The 27,722-nt window shown below is 46.9% G+C and overlaps 1 protein-coding gene across 7 annotated transcripts in view; it reads right to left on the minus strand.

The window, feature by feature from the left end:
* ZFHX3 (zinc finger homeobox 3) overlaps positions 1–27,722 on the minus strand; it is a 301,533-nt gene that overhangs the window by 191,199 nt on the left and 82,612 nt on the right. For 6 of the 7 annotated variants that reach the window (XM_050922216.1, XM_050922213.1, XM_050922210.1 and 3 more), the window contains exons 2-3: positions 11,943–14,695; positions 6,982–7,478 (exon numbers count right to left, since the gene is read on the minus strand). In XM_050922216.1, the coding sequence (XP_050778173.1) occupies positions 6,982–7,478; positions 11,943–14,649 (3,204 nt within the window). In that variant the 5' untranslated portion in view covers positions 14,650–14,695. The remainder of the gene's footprint in view (positions 1–6,981; positions 7,479–11,942; positions 14,696–27,722) is intronic. The other variant, XM_050922217.1, reaches the window with a different exon arrangement.

The following is a 27,722-nucleotide window of genomic DNA, read 5'->3' on the forward strand; positions in this document are numbered from 1 at the left end:
CGTTACCAGCTAGGTGATCCAATGTGGGCAGTTGCTCCAGCTGAGGCACTGATGGTGCCGAGGAAGCAGGAGTCTTGTGCTGTTTCCTGGGCTGCGGAGATAAGGATCGGTGCCGAGAAGTCATCAGTGCCGGAGGGGCCCGGTGCCAGGTGTCTTTTGCAGTACCAGAGCGCCCTGGAGCTGAAGGAGCACTTCGAACTGATGTAGTTTGTCCCGTGCTCGGTACCGAGGGTGCTGGACAGGAGGAGCTACTTCAAACAAAAGTCCCATTCCTTTTTCGTTCTAGGTTTAAAGGACTTACAAATGCGGCACTTATCAGGGAGGTAGGATTCCCCGAGGTAGTTGAGACAGGAGTCGTGGGGATCCCCTGTGGGGATCACGCCGAGCACAGTTTGAAACCCGGTGACCTGGGCATGAGCCCCAGCACTGGAGTGGAAGAAAGGGGAAAATCCCCGATCCCCCAACATCTATCTACTCTACCTATACACAAACGACTAAGAACGAACTATACCTGTAAAATATTGAACTATCAACGACTATTTATAAAGAACTACGAGAAGCTAGGGATGTGGAGATCAGCTAAACAGCGCTCCACAGTTCCAACGACCGTCACGGGCGGTAAGATGGAACTGAAGGGCTGTTGGGTCGGCAGGGGTAAATATCCAGCACCATAACGATGCCACTCCAGGGGGTGACCCAGCCGACCCACCGAGTGTTGTTAGGGTAAAAATCTTCCGACGATCGTGCACGCGGCGCACGCACACCTAATTGGAATTGATATGAGCAAGCACTCGAAGAAGAAACATCCCCTTCTCCCCACAGAGAACAGGGAACTCACAGCATGGTAGGTCAGTGGGTTTCAAACTTTTTGTATCGGTGACCCCTTTCACACAGCAAGCCACTGAGTGTGGACCCCCCATCCATATCAATTAAAAGCAGGGAGTAATTTAATTTAACAGGTGCTCGGGGCTGTCAGCCCCACGGAGCTGACAGCTTGTGACCCCCCATGTAACCACCTTGTGACCCCCTGAGGGGTCACAACCTCCAGTTTGAGTACCCCGTGCTAGGTCCTTTTCTTTGCTAAACAAAGGCAATTAAGGATGAGCTCCTGGCACATGACCTTCAGCAAGCACCTCGCTTCCAGAGCTTCTCTGCCCATGAAGACAGCAGCACTGAGCCTGCCTCACCAGATGTGTCTCTCCTCTGAGCCAAAGGAGTCTGGGGTGAGTCTCCAGCACAGCACACAGTGAACTGGAACAACAGCTTCAACGAAGAAGAGACGGTCTGCAGGTAACTCCACCGGCACCAATGAAACGTTTCCTCTTCCCACTGCACAGGTGCTACAGGTTAATGAAGAACCTCTCTATATAACTTTCTACAGCCAGCGTGTCATTGAAGGATGCCTCCTCTCCAAGTCACCCATTCCCTGCATAATACTGAGATAGCCACTGCAAAGAATGCAGGGCAAGGATATGGGACACTGATTACTTTGATAAACATGCTACACTGTGTGTCCCTCCAGTGCTCCCAGTCTAGGCTCTGGCTCTAACCCAACTTTTTACACTTCAAAGAGATCTTCACAGAGAGCTTATTGTAAAACATTCTGCAGGAAGCTCCAGCCTCCGCTCCTGCTCTAGTGAATTAATTCCCACTGGAAACTTTGTCTGTAAAATAGGCTCTAGTGTAATCTACACTTGCACCCTTCCTATATGGAGGATACTGCTTTGTCTCAGTCTCTCTCCTAGCAAAGGTGCTCATGAATAAGCCCTGTCACGACAATGGATTTGGATAGGTCCCAACTTCTCCCCTAGTGGTGGGACTCTTGTTGGAATCTCATGTGTAAGGAGTCTGGAAGGGTCTCTACCTACCTGCTTGGGGTAACAGATTTTTCATGGCAAAAACACTGACCAGAAAATGAGCTGTAACAAGCCAGTGGCTGTTACATGATGCAGAGCACTGGTATTAAGCCATCTCCATGCTTCCCTTGTAGGGAGCTGCACTTCAGAGACTGTACATTAGCTTGGCTGTCTTAGGCAAGTGCCTGAACATCTGTAGGGATCACACAGAAACAAGGTAATGCATAAACTATACACTTTGTTTCAGGATGGAAGAAGCAGGCGGGTAGTGGGGGAGAGTAGAGAGTTTTTAATTACAGGAAGTTTAATAATTTGTAAGTTTTTTAATATTTCAGCCCTGTAAGAATTTTTGGGAAAAAATTCTGTCTTTAACAGAGTTGAAACCGTTTACTAGGCTTTGCAAATCATTCTGGGGTTTGTTGTTTTTTTTTGGGGGGGGGTAGGGGGGAGAGAGAGAGAGAGAGAGAGAGAGAGAGAGCGCGCACGAGCGCGTGTGTGTATGTTTAAATTGAAATAGATAAAACCTGCTCTTCAACTAAAGACTTTTCATGTCCAAGCAAGCCATTTTGATGCAAGCCATTTCTCTTGTATACGTATCAAATTCCTAATTTTCAGGATTAGTTACTATTCTGGACCAGGGCCATCACTAGTTGCAAAGGATGATTTCACATTATCATACAGTCCAGTTATAGGATGTGCAGCATTCTGTTTATACGTTATTGTTGATGTGAAATAGACACCTGCTGGCGTTTCCCTTGGAGGTGTTCTTTCTTCATTGGGTGGCAGCTGCTCCATGTGGTCGCTCCAGAAGTAGTAGAGGATGCAGCCCAGGAGGCTCCAGCTGCCCACGGCGTACAGGGCGGCAAAACGTGCCTTCCAGCAACATCCACTGGCTGGGCCGCGCCACCAGCACAGAGAGTTCCTTTTAAATTGTAGAGTTTTACAGCCTTCCATCCCATACCCTTCCCACTATTATCCCAGTTACTTGTCCAGTGATACCGTAGAGATGATATAATTAACAGAGTTGAAGCCATTTGGTTTTCATCAGATTAAAAACTCCCCAAAAAAGCATAAGAGGGGAGGCCACAAGCTGCTCCACAGAACCTCTATGAAGGAAGCAAATGAGGTTTCTCCAAATAATTACCTTTGTAGAGTATCTCAAACCTGCCCTCCCCTTCCTCCACATGACTCCTGCAAAGAAACACAACACATGGGAATCCAAGTAGGAGCTGGGATGGAAAACCGGTGCCCAGGCTTTGGGCTCTCCTTGTGACACAAAATACTGTCAGCTGGCCGTTTAGAACACCCCTCTCTCTGTAAACCCAGTTCATCTATTCACCATACCAAGACCTCCCCAAGATCTCCAGTACCCTTTCGAGCTGTCCCCAAATGCCCCTCTTGTCCTGGATAAAATGGCATTATCCCATGAATCAGGGAATGCATCTCCCGCTGCCAGATGAGATACCATTCTCCCTACATTTCACAGGAAAGCCAAATCTGAATGATTTTTGCTAACCTAGTCTGAACTGGAACTCAGTTTATGATTTACAGGTTAAGAAGTTTCTCTGTCTGCATACTGTCTCAAGATCAGAAACACTCTGTAAATCTCAGAGCACTGAAGGAAAAGGAGTATTATTGCTCCCACGTTATAGAGATAGGAAGGGATCTGCCCCAGCTAATGGAGCAAGTTAGTGCCGGACCCTGGAATGGATCCCCATCTCTTGGCTCCCAGCCCCATGCTTTTCCTCTAGACCACACTGCCTCAACTAGACTGGAAATATTTCATCTCCTGAACCAGCATGTCCACCTCATTCCACTTAGAGCCGAAACAAGTATTTATGATACTAGTGGCACTTTCTGGGTAACTTGTCTGGCAGTATGAAAATATACTGACAAAGGACATGAGAGCACAAGCAGTGGTGAGAGAGAACTGCTGTGTTCCTCTGGACTCCCAGGATTTCAGCACAAGTCCTGGTTTGATAACTTGGGGGGGAGGGGGGAGGAGAGGAGAGTGAGGGAAGGTTGTCCGATCTCTCCATGTTTATCAGTGAGAGAAACTCCAACACAAAACCCCTCACTGAAGAATCCTCCCCCTTATAAACCAATGCTGTGTAAAACGGAACCGGGCTTAAGACATCCTGAAATACTGGGACCTTGGAAAGAGGTTGTGTTAAAGTTCGAAGCAGTCTCACTCCATCCTCACCAAAAAGCACTGGACGCATGGCAGGGGAGGACTCACAGACTCGTCATGCTGCTGACTAACGAGGTCTCAGGATCACATTTTCCAGCTCCGCCACTTGCTGCTGAAGTGGCTCTTGGGCAATCCAAGAGGCCAACAACATGATTTAAAGGAAAACGGCAAAGAGGCAGAGTAAGGAGGATTGTGCACGGTAAGCTTCGTGCGCTCTCTCACCCAGGCAGCATCTGGAGAGGATTTTCTCCAGCAGACAGGGAAGAACTCGATTACATCCAGTTAACTGTGCTCTAAACTGATTATGCATGTGCCAGGCTAATGGATTACATTAGCAAGAGGAAAAATAACATCCAATCAATCTCAATTTACTGCAGACCACACCAAGGGCTGAGAGAAGAGAAGAGAAACTGGTCGACGAACTGCCCCCACTCCAACTCCACCCATCAGCTATCACAGCTCCATGGCACTAAAACCACACTGAAGAATGGAAACCTTGAGCTGAGGACCTCAGTGAACAACTCTGTCTATCTACAGCCAATTTCTTCCATGTAAATGAACACCGAATCCATCAATGCGCTGGGCTAAAACTCTCTGGGAACCTCTCCTTTCATTGGATAGCACAATGGTAACTAATTAAGAACAGCAACATGACTTATACGATTTACAATGGAAGTGGTTGGGGTACCAATGCAATGAATTCCGTACAAGCATTTCATGGAATGTGTGGCTACACTAGCAGACTTTTATACCTATGCCAAACTGGTAGGTGCCCATGTTTGATATTTTGATACCAAGGTAGTTCCTGCTCTCTCCTGCTTCAATGTTTCACTGCAACTCTCACCTCAAAGAGGAACGAGATTTTAAAATCGTGACTAAGTGCTCAGGGCTGAATCTTCCGAGTGTCCCTGAGAATGAATTCCTTCGCCTGACTGGGGAAGGCCTTTCACAAGCCTCCAATATATTGTTTTAGAAAACCGTTCCCTGCACCATCTCTTCATTTATCATTTTCCTGTTTTGGCAGGAATCGGAAGGAAGGACAAAGCCAGTGCCCACAATCTGCTTTCTCACCAGGGAGCACAACAGAGCCAGAGGGTCTGAACCAAGAAATTTTGCAGCCTGTCACCATTGTCTTGTCCTCACACAACAAACAACAACAACTCCTCAAATCTAAAGACTATTACAAGTTGAAATCATGATGCTTGGTACAGGAGTTTTAATTCTGAAGATAGATCACTTTATTTAGATGTTCTCTCCTACCCCCCGAGAGATCTCTCCTGCTCCCACTTTCACCGCAAATTCCCTCTCATACATATCCCAGCTTCTTTGACTTTACTAAAATAGGATACTTGAAAGCAGAGAAATAGGAGTGAACTTAGTCATCTTCAGAGCCGAGCTGCGCCATGCCACTGATAACAGAGAAGTTCAGAGGAGCCCTGGTCACATCCACTGGGCCTGCAGCCCCGGGAGCTTCCTCAGGGCATAAGTCTCCAGCTGTTCTAGCCAAGGCTAAACTATTCACCCCTCCTATCGCTTTCCCCTGTCCCCCTGAAATTGCTGGAGTAATCCATTTCCTGGATCAACGCCCTATGTTAAAAACTGCACATTTCCTCCTTAGGCCGGGGGGGGGGGGGGGGGAAATCAACACAGGGAGAGATGCAAAGTTTTGAACTCACCTGATATGGGAGAGTTACACTCAAACAGCAAAAAGGCACGGCAGGGTTAGAAAATGGAATAAATAGGGTACAAACGAGACCACCTAGTCTAATCCAAAACTGTAGATCCCTTTAGGGTTACAGGGATAGGAGAGGAAAGGAAAGGAAAAAAGACAGACAGAATATAAAATTGAGCAAAATGAGAAGCCAGCGAGGAACAGAGCATGTGTAAGGGAGTAGAAGGTATGCGAAGTGAGGCTGCTTAGATTTATGGCGATTTGTACCTGATTGTTCATACTAAAGCCATTATGGGATGATTAGAGAAAAAGGTGAAGCTTTAAGTCCAATGAAAATCAATAAAAACGTCTGGAGAAATTCTGCTGTGCGAGTGAGAGGACTATTTACTGTATCCGGAGCTCCTCTTGGGTTACAGCTTACAGGGTTCGGGGGTGGGGAGGCGGGGTGGGAGGAGAGAGAGAAATGAGGCAGGAGAGGAAAAGATGGTTATAGAAGGGCCAGAAAATTGGAGGCAAGAGAAAAAAAAAAAGACAAAAACTCAAAGATAACAGTCATGGAGCAACGTGTAACGTGGAAGGTGAGTGGTAATCAAAGGCTGTGACGTATCATCCTAGGGAAGCTATCAGTTTGACCATGCCTCAGTCAACTACATGTATATAGCAACAGAATTTGTTCTCACTTCTTTCCAGCAGGCTCAAGCAGTGGTTCAATAACACATCCTCAGCACTCCCATATGCACAGCACAAAAGAAACAGGGCACTGGCAGCTTCTTTGACACTCCCCACATGCATTCTAGCATGAGCACGCTGCCTGGAGTTCCTTCTTGGATGGGAGTAGCTTTTTGAAAGTTGTTTGCAAGGATGAGCAACCTGACATAAGGCAAACCCTAGCTAGCAGAATCCCTTCTGAGATTAGCAGTGAGAAACCATTTGTTGGGATGCGATTTTCAGACAGGACTGATGATTTTGGATGTGCAATGGGACACACCTTAAAGGGATCTAATTTTCAGAGGACAGGTGCTCAGCCCCTCAAGCTGGGCACCCAACAGTCACTATCACTTTTGAAAAGTTTGGCCTAAGGCTTTCAGAGCCCAAAAGAGTTGCTAGCAAAAGAGCAAGCCGAGGAGGTATGTGATCCCAGTGAGCTGCGGCCAAGCCCCACGGAGGTACTAGACTGAGTGGATTTCAAATCCCACTCTCACCGTAGCTCAGAATTGACAATCGGGTCCCCCACAAGGAAGACAAGAGCAATCAAGCCTCACCTTGTACAGCTTCAGGCTGGCCTCATGCCTGGAGTTAACTGTGTGCAGACGCAGCTTCTCCAGACTGTTGGTGTAGTAGTCACAGGCATTGCACTTCAGATGCACGGGGTTGCCAATGGCCACACATTTCAGCCTCCACTCATTGGCCTTGCCACCCTCTTTGATGTGCGCTACTAGTTGGTACTTCTGCACATGCTTATCAGTTTTGCAGTGGAGCTGGAAGTTTGCCTTGAGCTGCGTGTTGTAGCGGCACAACTTGCACTGGTATGAGTCCCCCATCACTGCCTTCCACTCCTCCTCAGGTAGGCTGCGCTCCACAGTCATGTGCAGCCCCAGCATGTCCAGGTTGTCTGTGGTGAACTTGTTGCACACAGCACACTGGAAGAGCTTCAGTGATGGGTCATTTGTTTGCGTGAAGCTCTCACCCAGGTTCATTAGCTCCTCGGACACCAGTTGCCCGCCCCCCAGCCGCATGTCCAGGGGGATCTCTCCACCCACTGCACAAAGGAGAGAGAAAAATACAAGTCAGACAAGCTGGATCCTGTACCTCCTATGACAGTAGCCCAGTAGAACATTCACTCTCCCAGCATGCCCCATATATGCCCATCAGGTCATGGGTCAGAAGCAAAACACAGCAGGACTTCTCACCCCTTTCCCAGGCCCCTGCACTGATGGTATCCCGGGCTAGGCACAAAAGTGCCAGCTGCCTGGTTCTACAGCCATTGGGCCCAGAGCACAACAGTCCCTTGTTGCCCAGTCCAATATCTGCTGTCCCTTGGGCCAGGAGCACAGTAGGTCCCTGCCAGCCAGAGAGAAAATAAATGTGAGTCCCAACAGATTTTAGGAGGCGAAAAGTCTCCACTGTGCTGCTCTGTGAACAACTGTATGACACACTCTCACTTGCAGACTATCACCTATGTGGTCACCTCTCAGGAATCGGACAGTTCTCTTCACGCAGGTAAGGACACAGGGAAGAGACAAGAAGGGTCACCCATGGGACATCCAAACCCAGACCCTGCTGAATAAGAGATTCTCTGGCCATGGTGCACAGCAGCACAAGCAGCGTGATTAGGAAGTTATGCTGCAGCAGCACCAAAAGTAATTCATTTCTGCAACTAGCCAGAGCCTCCAGCTGCAGCTTCCTAAAAGTGCCATGCTCTTAGCAGGAAGCCTCAACACTCGTCAAACAAAAATTCAGAATGGTAGATACGTTCACGGAAAGTCCTGGCTGGGGGCAGATCTTATGGTCAAGGAAAGGATGACGGCTAATAACTGGGAAGTACAAGTATGCGTATGTGTGTCACGGAAAAAAAAGTCAGCAGGAAGCATGTTCTCTCTCTCGCTCTGTCATATCCCCGCTCTTCAAATTATCACTGACCCAGCTAAACCAAGAGCTGACCTCCATTCACTTAGAGTAAATTAATACAGCAAGCTCTTATTTATATCGTTAGAAAAGCTTGAGGATGTGGAAGGAGGGAAGACTCCTCTCCATTACCTGGGATCTCATGCTGAAGCAAATAGCCCAACCACCAGCCTCCATGGAGGAGCTCTCCTACTCCTCCCACACTTCAGCTAGTTTTGGTTTGATATTTTTCCCCCTTCAACAATTAAGCCTGACTGCGTGCCAGCTTGGTCTAAGGGGTTATTTTTAAGTCTGATTAGCCTTCAAGTCTAGAGCTAATCAAAAAAGGGAGATTGTAATGGTTTTCCTTTCTATGCTATCAGTCATTTGCTGAGGAACAGCCAGCATCGGGAGCGGTCTCAATTTGCTGAGCAGGTGTGCAACTTGTGCAGAATTCAGAAATCTACACAAACCTTTTCTAAGACAAGTACTCCTGGATGGCTGAGGTTAGTTTTCAATGCACTGCGTGTGCTGCCTCTCTTCCCTGCAGAGATGTATGGCCATAATGATGGTTACGTCTCTAGTCAGGGAAGAGCAATGAAGCCTTTAGTTCCATCTGGCTGCAAGGCACAGGTAACTGAAGCAGATGTCCCATGCCCACGAGCACACACAGTGCTCACAGAGAGGAGACAAGGCTAATGAGGGAAAAGTCCAGCTTGCTGGCACATGCAATCCTTTCCATGTGCCAGGGCTCGCATGGATTAGGGGTCTTTCCTCTATCTAGGTACGTTTTTCATCCCCACCACTGCACTGTCTGATCATCTACTTCAGGGTAGGCAGCCTATGGCACAGGTGCCGAAGGCAGCACGGCGAACCGATTGCAGTGGCACTCACGCTGCCCGGGTCCTGGCCACCAGTCCAGGAGGCTTTGCATTTTAATTTAATTTTAAATGAAGCTTCCTAAACATTTTTAAAACCTTATTTACTTTACATACAACAATAGTTTAGTTATATATTATAGACTTACAGAAAGAGACCTTCTAAAAAGTTTAAAATGTATGACTGGCACGCGAAACCTTAAATTAGAGTGAATAAATGAAGACTCAGCACAGCACTTCTGAAAGGTTGCCAACCCATGATCTACTCCCTCTCCTGCCAGGGCAGTATTGTGCACCCAAAGGCACTTGCTACTGCACAAGCCACTAATTTTTAATGTCCCAAACAAACAACTAGGCTTCCTCCGCTTCCCCTGGGAGATTTTTCCACAGCCTACCTCTGCCATCCCCAGTCAGGCCATCTTTCCTGACATGGAACCTAGCCTCTCTTCTGAGCTAGTCCATCGCAGCCACACTCCACAATGGAGGAATACTGAATGGAAATGGAGCCCCCAGAATAGCTAATGTTCTGCTCAAACCTACAAGCCCTGAGCAGGTCTGGGGTTCAATGGGAAAAAAAGGGGCAAAGCACCTCCTACCTACCAAAACAATGACTATGAATATGTTTATAAGCAGCAAATAAAAAAAAAAGGGACAGATGACTAAGGAATGAGGGGGAAGGGTCTTAAAAGGCATCCATGCAGAACAATGCCACTCCAATAGACCCAAAGTAAATGATTTATCCGAAAAGCTAGAATTGTGTCTAGTGCTTAATGGCAAGGCAGGGTCTCTGTCCTGCAACTCCTAGCTCAAGATTTGTAGCCAAGATCCTAATGCCATAAAGTGCACAAGTCACAAATCACTTCCCCAACGAGCTTAGACTCACTCAAGATGCTCATATTCAGCTGGAGTCACTCAACAGTACGACACCAGCTAGGTTACGCCCACTTCCTCTCAGGAACACTTCTCTAGAGCTTAAGGTAGGCAGGGCTGGGGACTTTGAGAGGGGTATGTCTCAGGAAACCCTAAACATGCTGACTCCCCATAATGTTGACAATGTCAACAAGCTACATTATAAATGTTTTTATATAGTTTCTACTGGCAACCTGGAACGATTAAAAAAAAAGTCACAGCAAAGACAAGACCATTGCCACCTTCCGCAAGGACGCAAGCTGGGACAAGAGATACGTGGAAGAAAACTGTAATTACTTTTTGTCTGTAGTGCCTTCCATTCCTCAGTTTTCCTTTTCTTTTCCTTTTTGATGTTCTGTGTTCTTTCCCCTCTCTCAAACAAACAGAGGCTTTGAAAATTTAAGATCATCAAGCCCCTCTGTGCAGCAATAAGCTAAATGGCTACAAAGGTACAGGAAAAAGATGCTTGAGTCTTGGGAACCCAAAACATAGTGTGTTAGGAGTAACGGGTCTTGGACATTGGACAGGCTAGTTTGGTCTATGGATGAATAAAATTACAAATGACGGAGTTCAGGAAAAAGAGGTCAGGTCAGAGGAATGTAGGATAAAGTAGGTGCTCTCCTTGCATATGTAATTTCTGAAAGCAATGTCAAATAATTGTGGTTATAGTGAACTGGGGTGCAGAGAAAGGGTTATTTCAGCTGGTAAGTGCTACAGACCCTTGCCAGAGCTGATCTGGTAGAGTTCAATTACGCTTCACTGTTTCATATTGGACTGGCAATAGGCAGCTCAAATACATATGGATGGATGCATACTGAGTGTACCATAGCAAGGATTCCTGTAGGTGAAGATACAGTTGTGTCTTTTAACTGACTATAGCAGTGTATCAGACTTTCAAGAGGAGATTTAGCCCATCATTCCAAATTCTAACTTTATTCTTAGATAGTAAATTCCTTGGGGCAAGGACTGTGCCTTTACTGACAATTGTGATGCCAACATGCATGCATAGATGTATAACAAAGTCTTGTTTTCAGGTAATAAAGTGCCATTAATATGCCTATTCACAGAACATGCTGTGTGGATGACAAACCCCCTTTAAAATAAACAGATGACCTCCCTTCCCTACACCAGCCAACCTTTGTCCAACCCTTCCTATCCTAACAACTCTCGGTGTTCAAGCTTTGAGTTTCAGATCTCAAACCAGCATCCATTGCAATCGTCTCTACTCACTCCCTTCACCAAGCAAATATCACTCATTCTACAAGCATCTATCACAACTGTCAATATATTTCATTTCTCCAGATCCAGATCCCCACAACAAACATCTACCCTCACTAATACAATGTAACTTCCAAGCATCAGACCTTTCCCTTTCTCATTAAACCCCCCTTCAATAGTATGCTTCCCCCTCTCCAAACTAAGGAGGGAGTAGAAGGTGCCTTTGCTGCAGGTACTGGAGAGCCCTTAACAATCCAAATCAGCCATGTTCACCCATTGCATCCTCTCTCAGTGGCTTCACTGTTTCCCTATTCAATTTATCCACAGAGTTTCCTGAAATTCACAAGAAATACATGGGAACACAAGAAGGTGCCAAGATTTTCTGAAGATAAGAAAAAATTAGGGTGAGAATGGAGGAGAGTCTATCCCTTCCATAGTTCACTAAACTGTGTATGTATTGCATGGAAGGCTATAGATATTTCAGAATAGGATTGGAGAAAAGATTGGGATGGACAGTACCTCAGTCACCCACAGGGCCTAGTGGCAAAAAGAAAATCCCTCTCCCCCCACACAGACACGACAGCAGCAAAATCAGGAAAACACTTCAACCTCACCTAGAGATGGAGCCATAGTTGCCATAGGATTGGTGGGATCGAGTTGGTATCCACCCATCATGAACTGGGCATCAGAGGAAGTGCTGTCCATCTTCAGGTTGGGTAGATTCATGTTTTGTGCCAGGTAGTACTGGTACAGCTCAGCCTCAGCTGGGGAGGGCAGGCTGCCAAGGCCCAGATGCCGGTTGTGTTGGATTTGGGTCATATTCTGCTGAAGCAGCATCATATTGTGCATATGCTTCTCACTGGTCATGTGAATGCGAAGGTTCCTAGCTACATTGGTTTCGTAGTCACACACCTCACAACGCCAGGTTGGTTTGGTTTTTGGTTTGGTGGGTGAGGGGGCCCCACAGGTGCTACCAATGTTTGCTGCCGCAGCTGCTGCCGCTGCTGCAGCTGCTGCCGCTGCCCCAGCACTGTGACTGAAGACTTGCTCTCCCCCTCCATTCTGCAGGTTTTGCATGTTGTTGAGATGCTTGTCAGACTGCATATGAATACTGAGGTTGCCTTTGGTAGTAGTGGAGTAGTTACAGACCTCACAGCGAAAAGGCTTATAACCACAAGTGTAGCTCTCGCCCCGTGCCAACCGGGGGTGTGGCTGCCCACTCTTGCAGTACACACAGGAGCCACCTGGCTCGGGGTGCTTCTCCTTCATGTGTGCCTCAAGTGTCTGCTGGTATTTGTAGTGCCAATTGCACTTGGGACACTTGAGTGTCTTACACGAGTTGCGAGAATGCATCATGGTCATGTGGCCGCCTAGTGATCGTGAGGAGCCCAGGACGGTGTCACATTTTGGGCACTCCACGCCACTCCCCGAGGGGCACTCCCCACCCCCAAGCTCGCAGAGGGGACCAGCATGCTGGTGATGGGAGAGGTAGCTCCCATCCTCACCCTCGGCACTTTCATTTGGTTCTGGTGCTGTGGCATTGTCTTTACTGGCACTTTCATCGATGAAGTCCAACCTCCTGCTGCCCTCTGCCACGCTGGCTCCACCGCCCTCATTGTTAAAGCTTAAACGACTCCTCCTGTTTGCACCATCAAAGACAAAGGAAGAAGCAGAATTAGAACTAGAAGAAGCTGTGCCCCTTGACAGGGTCTGGAGCACGTTAGGCATTAAGGGAGAGTTAGAAATGCTTTGGTTTGAGAGAGCAGGGTCCTTTTTGCTGCTGCTACCTGCCACAGCCCCAGACTCTTCATGGGACCTGTCTTCCAATTCATCCTCCAACTCGCTTGGAAACAGTCCTTTGCAACCCTCATCATCATCGTCTTCCTCCTCCTCTTCCTCATCCTCTTCTTCCTCCTCCACATCCTCCTCTTCTTCACCCTCCACCTCCTCAGTTGGCTCTGCCTTTTCCGAGAGGCTATCCTGGTCATCCATTTCTTGCTTCTCACTATCTGCTGCCCCAGTGTCTTTTCCCTCTGAGGATTTGGTAGGACTGGAAGCCAGCGGGCCCAGGGGAACTGAGGTAATTGGGGTTTTCAGAGCCGAGCTGGTCAGCCCACCAAGGTTCAAGAGGGCACCAGGCGCCAAGATGCCTGACGGTGGCTGCTCTGCTCCACTGGCAGTGCCAGTCTGGAGAGCCTCTTCCCCTTCCATTCGAATGCCACTGAATTTCCCATAAAAGCTGTGTCCAGGGCCTATGAGGTTAGCTGCAGAAACTAAAGGGTGTTGAAAGTTTTTGTTTTTTGGTTCCAGAAAACTTACAAGGGGTTCCTTGTCTTTGCCTATCCCTTGGATGATAGCGGAGATGTTCTTATTGCTAAGAATTCTCCGCTCCTCCTCACTCAGAGTCATTCGATGGTCATGCACTGCATGGGTCACAAATGAGCGGACATACCCAAAGGAGAGCTTGCACAAGAAACACATCAGTATGGGCTTCCTCTTCCCATAGAGCACAAAGCCATCAAATTTGGACAGGTCCACATTGTTGGGAACATCTTTGGATACACAGGAGCTTTTGGCAGAACCGTCGCTGTTCAGGTAATCCTTGTTGCTTTTGTGTCGCACATCAAAAACGCGGAAGCTGTGCAAGACAGGGCTGATGCCCGTCAGGGCTGAGGTATTCGGGAAGGACTGGTCTGAGCCCTCAAACCATTTCCCGAAGGATGAGGCTATGTGGAAAGTATTAATGATCTGTGGGTACACGGGTGCAGCAGAGGAGGGTTCTCCTTGTTTGCCCCCAGCGTTGGGTAGAGAGTTCATAATGAACGAAGAGAGAGCCCCACTGCCACTGCCACAGGCTCCCCCACTTTGGATCAACTGGTTGACACTTTCAACAATATACGCGGAGCCATCTGGCTGATAGACTATTTCTCCAGCAAGGTTCTCCACGTCACTCTCCTCGTCCCCCTCCTCACTGGTATCGCTCCCACTTTCCTCCCTCAGTGGAAGAGGTGGGTGGGCATTGGGGCAATGGTGCTCCATATAGGTCTGTAAACTGGCAAAGGAGGCCAAGCATTCGTTGCAGCTGACCTCTTTGCTAGTGGACTCAGTGTTGGGGCCAGCTGAGTTGGTGCTGTCTGGAATGCGCTCATTAAAGGGGACCCTCAGGCTGTCTAGGGCCCCGTGGTTTTCAGTTGTGGACTGCTCCATGCTACTGGGTTTGTCAGGGAGGTGGGTGCTGTTGAGTTCAGTCCATTGCTGGTGCTGAGGGATGCCACACCCATTGTCCTTCCCAGAGATGACAGGCGAGTCACAGCCTTCCATGATAAGGCCTGCATGGAGCTTTCATTGCACCCACTACGGCTTGGACCTAAAGGCAAAGAGAGAGGGGGGAGACAGAAAGAAAGAGAAAGGCGAATAAGTTAGAGAAGGCACACACCGCGTTTCCACACAGCAGTCGCTATAATGCGCACAGTCCATTTCATCCTAGAGCATCCAAAGCCCTGGAGGGGAGATAGCGCCCCACTAATAAGCTTCTGAAATGCAAGACCTAACCCAAGGTAATGAGGATAACACAAAGGGACTGAAGCCAGGGAGAACAATCATGCTGGGAGCTGAAAGAGCACTAAAACCAGCTCCTTACTGGAGGAAGAAAAGGTGGCCTTGCCCCTCTTTTGCAACTTAGTGACAGAGATAGAAAAAAGGAAGAGTCAAGACTGAGGCACTGGGTGTGGCCGGGGTGCAGTGACCCCCAAAGACTAGTAACTACACTGTATCCCTAAGCAGCTTAGGATCTTTTTAAAAATGATGCAATTTAAGCCAATTTTAAACTAGAAAAGCCTTTGAGTGGAAACTGAATTAAGAAGCTACAATGAAATAAGGAAAGTAACTGCTGCAACATTAAACCTCTATGGAGAATGTGCTACAGAGGCCCTTCCACTCTCCTTACTACCAGGAGAATTAATACACTTTCCTAGCACACACGTACAGAGCAAGTGACTCCTGAACTTGGATCCTGCCATTTCAAGGCACATTCTTCTGTTAAAAGTCCTGGGAATAGAGAGAACATTGCTGTACCCTTCACACATCCATCTTTGTCATGGACCACTAAGACCTGGACCAACTCCCAAGGTCCTCAAACTCATAGGACATTGCACTCACAGAGATTTAACGACTTGGATATCTAGGCAGTTAAATTCAGCCAAGCACATAGCAGAGAGAATATGAAATTATTTAAGAATGTAGAAATTGCCAAACCAGATCATATCAAGGGCCCATTTTAACCAGTATCCTGTGTTAGGAGCCAGTATCAGAGGCTTCAGAGGAGGCAAGAAACCGCACAGTGCACAACCTGCTCATGGGTAAAGTTTCTTTCCAACCCATGTGTGAATGGTTGGCTATGCCCTGAAGCAGGAGAGTTTACACCTCTCATTTTTTTCTACTGTCCAATATAACTAGATGTCCTCACCAGCTGTGTCTAATCCTTTTTTAATCCTATTCAGACCTTGATCTCAGTGATATCCTGTGGCAATGAGTTCTACAGGTTAATTGTGCCTTATTTAAAAACATCATTTCCCTTTATTGCTTTAAACATATTAATTACTTTCCAATTCCACTGGACATCCCCTTGCTCTTGCACTGTAAGAAAACGAAGAATGGAAAGACTAAATGACCTCTCGGCCATGCAAACAGTAAATGATGGGACGAAGAGCAAGTGACGGAACTGAAAGATGGTACAGAACATCTTTTCCCCAGACAAATGGATTGATTTTAAAAAAAGCCACCACCACCCCTCCCAACACACACACACACACACACACCAGAGCAGATGTAATACCTTTGGATTTCTGTTTTATACTTCTTTACAAAATGTATTCCTCTCAGTTTGAACTGAACTGTGACATGAACTGAAAATTGGTTAAAAGAGCCAGCAGAAGTGAAAGTGACGGCTGGTCCCAACTTTTCCCTCAAGTTCACTTCAACTGTCCTTTCTGAAACTGACAGAAGTCGTCTAACCTCAACATGGCAAACCCAGCTATGGGCAACTCAGGCGTAAGTCTGTAAACAAAGGAAAGGACACACACACACATTGTATCTAAGGAGACGACGAGCCAAATGCTGCGCCTCGCACGAAGCACTACAGCATTTCACCAGAGTTAGCTGTGGACAAGTCTTGCGATCCCTTCACCCTACTGTGGCTCTGTTTGAAGCCATTCAGCATTACAGAGCACTGGGCGTGCTGGGCACATATCTGCACATGGGTAACGAGTCCTAGGGTCATCCTACAATGCTCCTGCCCAGCCTTGTGTCACATCTGCTCCAGGGCTCACTAGAGGTCCCTAGTTCTAGCTATACCCACCTCTCGTTCAGACACATGGCTTGAACTATCTTCCTTATGCCGGTAACTCTCAGATTTACCTTGCTACTTCAGACAAGTCTCCTGTCCAAGCTAAAATCTCTTTCTGTCAGACACCCCTTTGTGGATGTCCAGCTAGCAACTCAATTCTGCATGGCCACAACTACATGACCTGCCCATCCCAACTCTTATCAGTCACCACCCCCACCATCCTCCTCACCACTCAGGCCCATCATCTCTACTTCTCTCTCTGAGCCCACACATTCAAGCTGTGTGAATCCTACCATTTCTTCCTGCTCATCAGCTCTACGAGTCAGCTTTTCCCTCTAGCTATAAAACTCATCCAAGCCCACAGTATCTCATACCTTTACTGTTACAACCATCTCTTTGCTGTTCTTAATGCCACCAAATCTATTCAAAATGCTGCTGGAGAAATCACCTTCCTGGCTTGTCATTTCAGCCATGTTACCCTACTCAGGGCCGCCCAGAGGATTCAGGGGGCCTGGGTAAAGTGGGGGAGGGGACATGAAAAAGGCAATACTACTCGCCAGGCGGTGCTCCGAGTCGGTGGCAGCGGCGGGTCCTTCACTCTCTCCACGTCTTCGGCAGCACTGAAGGACCTGCCGCAGAATTGCAGCCAAAGACCCGGCGCAACTGAAGGACCCCCCACCACCAAAGTGCCATCGGGTGAGTAAAAATTAAAAAGGCGCCTCTATCCAGGGAAGGGATTCTGGGCCAGGGCTCGGGGGGCCCCTGTGGGGCCCGGGGCAAACTGCCCACTTGCCGCCCCCCACCCCCACCCCCAGCAGCCCTGACCCTACTACATCCCTTTGCATCCTGGCACAGGCCCCATTCCCCATTATATTAAACAACGTACTTAGCTGGACATTTAAGGTCCTTCATGGACTACCACCCTTCCTATTTTTCATCTTATATGCTACTGAGCCATCAACCCTCATCCCTGGGCCAAAGCTGCCAGCCACAATTGCCAATTTTTCAAACAAGCATCTTGGTGCTCTCTCCGATGGTGCCATTTTTTCCTAGAGACGCTCCCTGTAAAAATCCACAGTAGCAGTATGTTATCCTCTGACTTTCCTTGAAATCCACCTATGACATGATACCTACAAACACCTGAAGACAGCAGTGCAGCTGGTGTCCAGTGGCTGCTGCATGCAACATGAATCCTGTCTCACTATTACCTCACCTTCCCACACTGTTGCATTCACCGGTTGTGTCTTATCTGATAAGCCCTTTGGGGCAGAGTGCGCCTTTGATATGTATGTACTCACAATGCCTAGCACAACAAGGCCCTGGTCCTGGATCAGAGCCACTAGGCACAACCACAATGCAAACAGCCACCAACAACTAACAACGGACTGCCAATCAGCAGGACCTTGCTGCAAATCACGACAAGCCGGTTTTGGTTACATACATAGAGGCATCGCCACATGGATGGAGGAGGCAGGAATTCCTTTCTGTAAAGCTCTGGAGCAACTGCAATGGACATACAGAAGTCATTGCTAAGCACCTCATTACCACAATGAGCACAGAAACCAGAGCTCGCAAACCTCATCTAGAACACGCTTAAGCCAATGCAGGGATTGTTCCTGCAGTGCTACTGAACTGTCCAGACTAGTTGTGAATGTCCCCAGTACTGACTTTCCCTGGGAGATTTCTTCAAACCCTAATACATCTTTGTCAGGAATTTATGTGATATTCAGCCTAAGTTTTCCATTTCTTAATTTTATATTTTAGTCTTAATTAGGTCTCTGAGTCAATCCAAGTAACGCATGTATACCTACATAATTTTTAAAATAACCTTTCCTCATAAATCATTTCTTACAGCTCCCTGGTCATTTTGGTTGCTATTCTCTGAACTCCCTCCAGTTAATCTGTAACTTTCTTCTTAGGAGGTGCCAAAAACAACCTGAACAATACTCCAGGTTTGGTCACCCCACGCCAGACCAGTTGAGAGGAATCACCACCTCACTGATCCATAGAGACGATGCTTTTGTACATACAAGCCAACGCTGCACTTGCCTTTTTTGCAGCCCTGTTAGTTTACAAACTCCAATAGAATTAGCTGTCCACCACCAACTCTGGGTCTCTTTCAATACAACTGATCTGTAATCTTTGATTACATGCTTGGAAAATGTAAAAATACTTTATTAAGTGCTAACTATCATGATCTGAATTTGTAAATTTATCTGACCCAAGGATTGAACCTAGTCGCTATGGTTAAAGACACCTGCGCTGCTACATTCTTCCAAAGCTGTATGCCCTGAAATTTAAAAGAATACTGTAAAAAACCCAAAACCAAACCACCCCTTTCAGTAACTGGGCCCTGTTGGGCAGGTACGATGTTTCATTGTAACATCATCAAATACATAAAATGAACTTTCCATTTCATATAGTTTAAATGTTACTTATGGGGGCTGGTGACACAGGAGAGAAAAATACTGGCTACATGTGCAATTGGACAAGTTTCACTGAGTTGAATGTTTGCCAAGCAGTATCTGGCCAGCTGCAGAGCGAGCTGAATGCCACAAAAAGTGGTTCTTGAATCAATTACTGACTATAACAAAGTTACCTGAGTAATGCATCACTTGGCAAATTTGTTAGACCTGCTCTTTCTTCCAGGCTTCACTCTTCACCTATCTTTATTTTTCTTTCCTATAATGGATCGTAGTGGATATTTTCCTGATTTGCCATCTATGCTATTTCTTCTCTCCTTTCTCTCTCTCTCCCTCTCCATGTTATTATATTTCCCTCTCCCTATGTAGTTCTCTTCTTCCTTCAATATATTATCACTTCCTCCTCTCTCATTACATATACATATTTACACACATGCATGCACTCTAATTTCTTCTGAGTTATCCCCTCAATCTCTCCAGTCCACTCCATTCACACCAATCCCACAGGTAAAATTTACAATTTCTGTAACGCTATGTCCAGGACAAAATTTACAAGTAGTAAATTGGCAAGAAAGCTGATAAGCCTCAACAAGTGAGAAGCCAATTCTCTCACATCCCAACCTGCTGGGATTCTTTTCAGGGTGCTATTCCTGGACCCTGTTTGGGATTCCATCTTTTTCTCTGCCTCTGGCTAGCAGTTCGATCGCTTACGCTAATCAAAGCTCTCAGGCTGGTGAAAAAAAGCGAGACTGTGAACCAGGCCTGCACAACATACGGCTCACTGTGTGGCCCGCGGGGGGATTCTAAATCCCGCACACATGGCGCTCTGCGGGTAGCCCAGAGGCCTTTGAACCCCGGCCACGGCTGGGATTTAAAGGGCTCAGGGCTCCCAGTGGCTGCAAGCAGCCCAGAGCCCTTTGAATCCCGGCCGCAGCTCCAGCAGCTGGGCTGGGACGGGACTGGGATTTAAAGGGCTCGGGCTCCCCTCAGTGGCAGGAGCTCTGGGCCTTTTAAATCCCTGCCCTAGCCCCGCAAAGCTCCAGGTTCCCCCAGCCCTGATGAAGCACCGAAAGCTCATGCTCCAGTACGTCTGATAGTCTATAAGGTGCCACAGGACTCTTTGCTGCTTATACAAACAAGTGTTCGTTCCCATTAACACAGTATTACTTTGTTAAACAAAAGTCAAAGTAATCGAGACAGAACTAAAATAAGAAAATGCAATTGGCTTCTCAAGAAATAGTTAAAGCCAAGAAATAGGGCCATTCAAAATTCCAGACTATTTCTGGGAATGCATCTGATTGGTTGGAAGATGCCTGATTGACAGTTCGGGCCAAAAAGGTTAGCAGGGCCAATGGAGTGGGAAGGTTAACAGCCTGATTGTAAAATCAATGTTGTAAATGCTTGGTAAGTTACAGAAACATGCGGGAAGAGGAGGCTGCGATTGATAAAGGACTACGGCTTTGATGCTGCACTGGGGACTTGTTTATTGACAGGCAAGCCAATCTCCTCTCCAAGCCAGGCCAGGCCAGAGAAACCTGCAAGCATTTACCAATTAATTGGTGGGCTTTTCTGCCTCTGCGTTGCTCTAACAACCCTCCTCCACTCAGCCAGTTAACTGGCTTAGGAGATGCTGCTTTAAGAATCTCCTTGCTTTTGTCTTTGATTTTCTGAATCTCAGACGGCTGCTAGTGAGAAACTCCTGAACCAGAATGCCCTGAATGCACTATTTCCATTGGCCGCTGGACAGGTTTCTGTCCTCTGGGCTCTGTGACTGGGAGCTTTCTTGCTCATTCCTTTCAGCCCCAAGAACAGACCTTCTTTCCTGGGATGGGGCCAAGAAAGAAGAGCTGAGAGTGACAAACGCCTGAAGGATAGTTGTGGGGGTTGTGTAACAAAGGTGGGAGAAGAGGCTAGAGGAGGGATTGAACAAGAGGTGTTTCCTTCAGTTAACTATGCAGGGTATGGAAGCACAGGTGGGCTTTGGGCTCTCACACTGTTCTCTTTTTTGAACTGAAGATCATTGATTTTATGGGAACCCACGTTTACAGACAGTGCTGATCGACATGACGAGTTGACTTCTACCTCCTTAAGTAAGACCGAGGTTTCCTTATTGACTGGCTGATAAACAGCAAAGAAGAGGAAAGAGAATTGTAAGAGGATGAGGAAGTGTACAAAAGATGCTTGTGCAGGAGGGCTCAGGCAATCCTCCTATATCTTGTTGCCTCTGTTCCTGGTCAGTCATAACCCTTTAGTCTAATCCAGTAGTTCCCAAACTTTTAACAACCTGTGAACTCTTTTCACTGAAATGTCAAATCTCATGAACTCTCTCCTAAAAATGAATATTTCCAGGGATTTTATCCTTTATCGGAGTATAAATTATCAAAGCAGTGATCATGGAAATAGAAAATTTGTTTTTATGATATGCTTGTTACACACTATTATTCTTTATTATTTATCATTACACTATTTTTATTACATTATGAAAATGGCACCACGCTTCCAAGATCTCACTTTCGTAGCTTGTATCACTTTGAACAAGCCTGTTATAAGACAAGGCTCCTATGTTTCATCAAGGAGTATCAGATGTGAAACAGCATAAAGGTATTTAAGAAGCCAACTCAAACAGTTCCTCCTACACACGCATTCAGGTCTTGAGCAGTCCAGGCAAACGACGCACATTACAACAAAGCTTAAAACTTGTTCTTCATAATAATTTTAAAAACAAGACTAGCTGCCTATTTAATTTTAAGAACAGCAAAAAATATCCACTTCCCTTTCCATTTCTTATAAGGAATCTTGAAGTTTACATCTCCTCAGTGTAATAAATACGCTTGCTTTGACCTGCCTAGCTCTTGGAAGTCTAGGGGCTCCCTAGGGACAGCTCTGTCCGTCACTAGGGAATTTTTCCCCCCAAGAACACCCTGTAACATTTTGCAAACCCCCAGGGGTTCATGAACCCCACTTTGAGAACCACTGGTCTAATTCTTCCCCAGTCCCTACATTTTTCCTTTTAAATCTCTGCATCTCAAGGCCTCCCAGAACACGGTCTGGGCATATTTGGTGATTAGATGATGAGGAATTATGGGCCAGTATCTTCAGATTAAACCATATTCAGGTGTGTGAAGCAACAAATTCCACTAAAAATATTCCTAATACTTTCACCAAGGGCCTCCATTAATCACAAGAGTTCCTTTTGCAGCCACTTGCCTGTCCAGAACATGAGTGAAGTCAATCCCAGCTTCTCACTGGGTGAGCTCCTACAGCATTCACTCCCCCAAACCCTATCCCCCTGCCCCTCAAATGATCCCTGTTCCAATATTTCCAGTGCTAGTAGCTGGTCTGAAGCTAGCTTCCTTCACTGTGCTTCAGCAAAGAGCGGACCTCTGGGGGCAGGCTCTGGTCTACAACAGCCTACTTCCTTCCCTACCCCCTTAAAGAGCTGAGGCTGCTGCAGTCATGAAAAGCAGAGAATGGAGAGCAGGAGAGAGGAGAGGGTTCCTGCTGTTGCCCAAGCTTCCAGAGAATTAAACATGAACAGCCGTGCTGTGTAATTTTAAATTGTTAATTAGCACAGGGTTAATTAGGCGGCCCTTCACAAGAGGCTGTTTGGCAGTAAACCAAGACTGGAAGCGATGAGAAAGGAGGAAAACAAAAGGAGACACAGCGAGAAACTGTTCCCTCTGCTAACGATCCACAGATGGCACCCCAGAAAGAGGGAGCAACATCAGGTGAGAGACAGGCAGACACTTGCCATTGCTGGCCATGACCCTGGCAGCCACCCTGAGGTGCAGACTGCCCAGGTCAGTGTTCTGGAGAGGAAAGAGCTCGACTACCAGAAGCCTTGCTCCTTCACGGCTTGCCTCAGCCACCAGCCAGCCAGCAGCAGGGCCTCAGGTGACATTCATTGGGTTAGGTGTGAGCCCTGGTTTCAGTGAGGACATGACTCCTGGCAAACATTTTTGTAGGCAGCAGCAGCTTGAGTGTTCCCCATTGTGGGAAGTTACGTAAGAAAGGCTTTAACTTTGTAAATATGCACCTAGGCCTTCTGATCCACAGCCACCATATGAATCAATAGTGTAAGTGCAAATCGCACCACCTCCTGCATTAGTACCCTGCCTTCAAACACCCAATGGGCAGCTGGACTACAGCACTGTGACCCCAACCTAGGGGAACTCTGGAACTGCACAGAAGCTTATCCCTGTCTCGGTCTTCCAAGGTGGCTTGCTGAAGTGCATGGAAAGGAGGATAGAGCAAGACAAGTGGTCTAGTGTATAGGTTACTGGAGTAGCTTCTGCTGACACTGGAATTTGTTTTTATGACACCTGTTCAGCTGATTGAGTTTATTCCTAGATTCACAGATTCCAAGGCCAGAAGGGACCATTGTGATCATCTCATCTGACCTCCAGTGTAACACAGGCCAGAGACCTGCCCCGCAATAATTCCTGGAACAGATCTTTTACAAGAACATCCAATCTTGATTTAAAATGGTCGGTGATGGAGAAGCCACCATGCCCCTTGGTGAATTGTTCCAATGGCTCTCACCATTAAAAACTGACTATTTCCAGTCTGAATTGTTCTAGCTTCAACTTCAGTTACTAGAAGCTGGGGTTGGTAGGGAAGGGCAAGATCTCAGACAAGGCCCCCTGGTTATCAGGGCTACTTAGGGATGACATAGTCTACTCAGCCTCTCCCAGACCCATCCTTCTTCCTCCATAGCTGGTGCTTTTCCAGCCTCTTTTGCAGAGGCTAAAAGGGAACACCCTCCATTTTCTCATGTGTGTAAATATGCTAATCCCAAAGCACAAGAGGGGCCTCCGGAGGATGACCCAGAAGCAGCTCCTCCATAGAGAAGTCTAACATTTATTTAGTCCCCGAGGACTGGCTGCATTCATAGCTTGATTCTCCGGCTAATTGGAAATCTAGTGGGGAGAGAGACAGACAGACAGAAACCAATTATCATGGCCCCAGCAGACTCTGGAGCACTGACCCTTTCTGCACTCCCATGACAGATAGGGCAACTTCCAGCAATACCTCTGGGTGCCACGTTGTATTAAGTGTGAGCTACGGACTATATGCATTCCACGGGGGGGAAGGTTAGCACAGCTCCTCCAGGAAGTGAAAACAGGATGGGATGATCAAGGCAGATCACTCAGGTTATACCACCTCCAGAGAGGTACTACCTCCTATGGACCCTCAGCTTTTCTGTTTCAAACTGGATTCTCCAGAGACCAACAGACAAAGAAAAGCCATTTGGATAAACAGCTAAGCTTAACTGTCTCGGGGCCTTTGTTCTCATTCTGATCTAACAGGGATGAACTTGTAACCATGGGGAAAAGCCAGTTGTGGGTTTTGACAGACTAACATCTATCAGAGCCCTAGGCTGGAACCAGGGGGTGACCTCAAGTAAGCTTTTTAGCATGTGTACATGTTATTTTATTGTTTTATAGGTTTGCTCTGTATTGCTTTTACCTTTAGAATAAGTGTGCGCTTGCTTAGAAAGAGCTGCATGATAACCCTGGGCATAGCCCTCAGAGAGAAAGCAAAGTACAGGCAGCAGTCTGGCTTGCTGGGGATAGTAGTGTAGGCAAACAGCTGCGCAGCCTTAAAATCCCTTGTCAGGAGGGAGTGAGAGGTGGTCTTCTGCCCACAAGTAACAGCTGGGAGCTGGAAGCCTGCAAGTGGGTGCCCTTGAGGGAGGAGAAATACAGGTTCATGTTCACACACCGCTCAGCACCACATGTGCTTAATTACAGGGATACCAAAACCCTGTACTGCTCATTAACAACACTGGCCTCATGTATGTAGGTTAACTGGATAAAGCTGGATGCTGCTGCATGCCAGGTAAAGTAGATGATGGGAAATATAGGTTTGGAAAATTATCAGCTTTTCAGAGTACCCAGAATACACAGCAGAACCATCTATAATAAAGAGTGTGAAATCTGTTAATTATAGGGAGAGCTGGAAACAAATCCTATATTTAGGTTGCTTAATACTTGCAAGATTTTTTTATAATGTAACTTTTTTTGAGGGGCTCTGAACACCTCTACTGTTTGCAGCACACCTTTGAAGTTTGCATGTGGACAGTCCTTAGGCCAGAGAAGTGCCTTTTCTTTGTCCCAGGAAATGCTGTTCACATTGTGCTGAGGTGAATGGTTAAAAATCCCCAACTCCCCTTTGTCACTAGCAAATCTCTGGAAAGATGTGGCACCCTGCCAAAACAACCACCAAATAAATATTTTTAGATTGGGCCCCTGCTGCTGCTTGCTGCAGACACCACAATGTAAACAGAGAGATGCCAGGTAAGCTGCAGCAGGGAAGGAAGGGGAAGAGAGCCAGGCAAGACTCCTCCCAACTATCCCCTGAATCCAACACCCAGCCCCGGAAACCCATGCCCTACTGGGACAACCCCTTTCCCCTGCTGCCAATTCTGTAACCATTCTGTCCTGGAGCTCAAGAGGCCAGTAACAGAAATATTGAAGTTCACAATCCCTATGGTACTGAGGATGCATTATGCATGCCCATATGTTTTAATCTTTTCCTTTTCGAAAGCATAGGAAATTACATACAGAAATGGCTATGTTCAAAACAGTTAGATTGGAAAGCCAAGCACCTGAAAATTAAGAAACTCCAGAATGTAGGTTACCCGTGCAGGCTCAACTCAGCCCCTTTGAGCACCCATCTGGAGTTATCTGAATGCACACTGTTCCTTCCCATAGGCCTCCTGCCTTAGTCAATGCACAGGACGGATGCACAAGGGGGTAAAACTAAGATTGCATGGGCAGGTCACTTTAGAACATTTATGCAGCAGATCTTATTAAACAAATACATGGAAGATGACTTTCTAGAATAGAGAGCTCTTGGCTAATTCCCAAAGCATCAGCTCAAAGGAATGGTGCAGCACAGAGCCAAAGTTTGAGCTAGGCAGCAGCATTCAGGGATGTCCTCCATGGTTCCTTGCTCTTTCAACTCCCAGCTTCACCAGATGGGTTTTTTCTTATACCCTAAACGTGAGAGACAGAGGTCAGCTCCTCCCTCCTCACTGAGGTGCCAGAGAGGCTGGCAGATATTCTTAAGAGGAATCTGAGGAGTTTGCAACGTGGAATAATAGAATAAAAATGGTGTTTATGGCTAAAAATCTAGGCATAGCAAGGAAGTATGTGCGTAGCTCGCAGAGTGGTTCTTGATAGGGGTTTCCAGCAACATTTCAGAGGGTCAATTCTCTGGGATTCTTATGATGTACTTCCTAATGATAAAACAATACCAGCATTTTTAAAGTCACTGCAGCCCAACATTTCAATAAGGAGCAACTAATTTCACGGGGCAAATTATTTCTCCCACATCTCTGTGAGAGAAGGCAACAGATAAGTACCACAGGAAGTAACTGATCGAACAGTTAAAGGACTACAATGCCAATGCTGTGTCCTCTGTGTTTGTTAGCACAAGGTATTCCTGCCCAGGTCTGGACAGCATCTACACACACTACAAGCCTTTATTTACCCCTTTTCAGAGGTTTACACTAATCAACAAAGCAAACAGCAACAAACACAAATCTCAGCCTATGCATTCTTCTTGCATTTGGCTGCTCCTAGAGTTTCCCTGCAGAGACCTCTGTCCAAGACTGTGGTTCCAGCTGGCCAGAGACAGTCACGGGCTCTGTTATGGGCAGGGTGATTAGCAAGTGAGTAGGAACCAAGCCAGCACTACCCTACAGGGTTCCAACACCCGTTGACAGGATGGGGGAACAGAACAGCCCTGCCATCCTGCTGCAGTGTTCCCTTTTCATCACCCAGCCTGCTGTTCTCCCTAACCAGGGAAGCTTCCCCGTGATTTACTGTTTACGTGCTGGATACTTTCTGTTTTGCGGGGGTCCTGCCAACCAGTGCGGAAAGGCGCCTGGCACTGGGAGAGAGCTAGGCAAAAGATGGCCTGAGGAGAGGAAAGACCTGCACAACAGGTATCGCCAAAGTGACTCTGAAAAAAGGTGGGTTTTCCTCACAGGAAGAAAAAAGCATAAATGAGGGCCCTTGCCATTGGCGGCTGGCTCTGGCACAGGGCTCTGGAACTGGCACACTGACAATACAAACAAGCGTTGCCCTGCACACACTCATTAATAGGGTAGAAAACACACATGCACAGACTCACACGCATAGGCAGAGCAAGTTCCTCAGATCTTCATGGGATCATTAGCATAAACAGCTTTTCAAGCAGCAGGAAGCAAAGAAAATGCTGAACAAAAGAGGACTGGAAGTTGCAGGGCTCAACCACTTGGCATGGAAACAGGAGAGAGGGTCCCTACCTGAAAAGGCAAACCCTGAACAGCATCTGGTCCCCCTGCATTGCGGAGTACACAGGGCCCTGCTTATACACAATATATATAGTGCCTTCCAGCAAAATGCATTTTACAAACCATATGCAAAGATCACCCACCTCTGGGGAGCAGCATAGCAGCTATTCTTCACAAGCAGCACCACACAACTAGTTAGGAGAGAAGTAATAAATAATTTAAACTGCAATACTTGGTGATTATCTAGGGGGTTTCACCTGTAGATGTCAAAAGGTAAGTGCCATCATCTCTTTTGTACAGATGAAGAAAACACCTACAGTGAAATTAAGTGACTCATCTGCAG

Source organism: Gopherus flavomarginatus, chromosome 14 (genome assembly GCF_025201925.1).
Source record: "Gopherus flavomarginatus isolate rGopFla2 chromosome 14, rGopFla2.mat.asm, whole genome shotgun sequence".
In the NCBI taxonomy this organism is placed as follows: domain Eukaryota; kingdom Metazoa; phylum Chordata; order Testudines; family Testudinidae; genus Gopherus; species Gopherus flavomarginatus.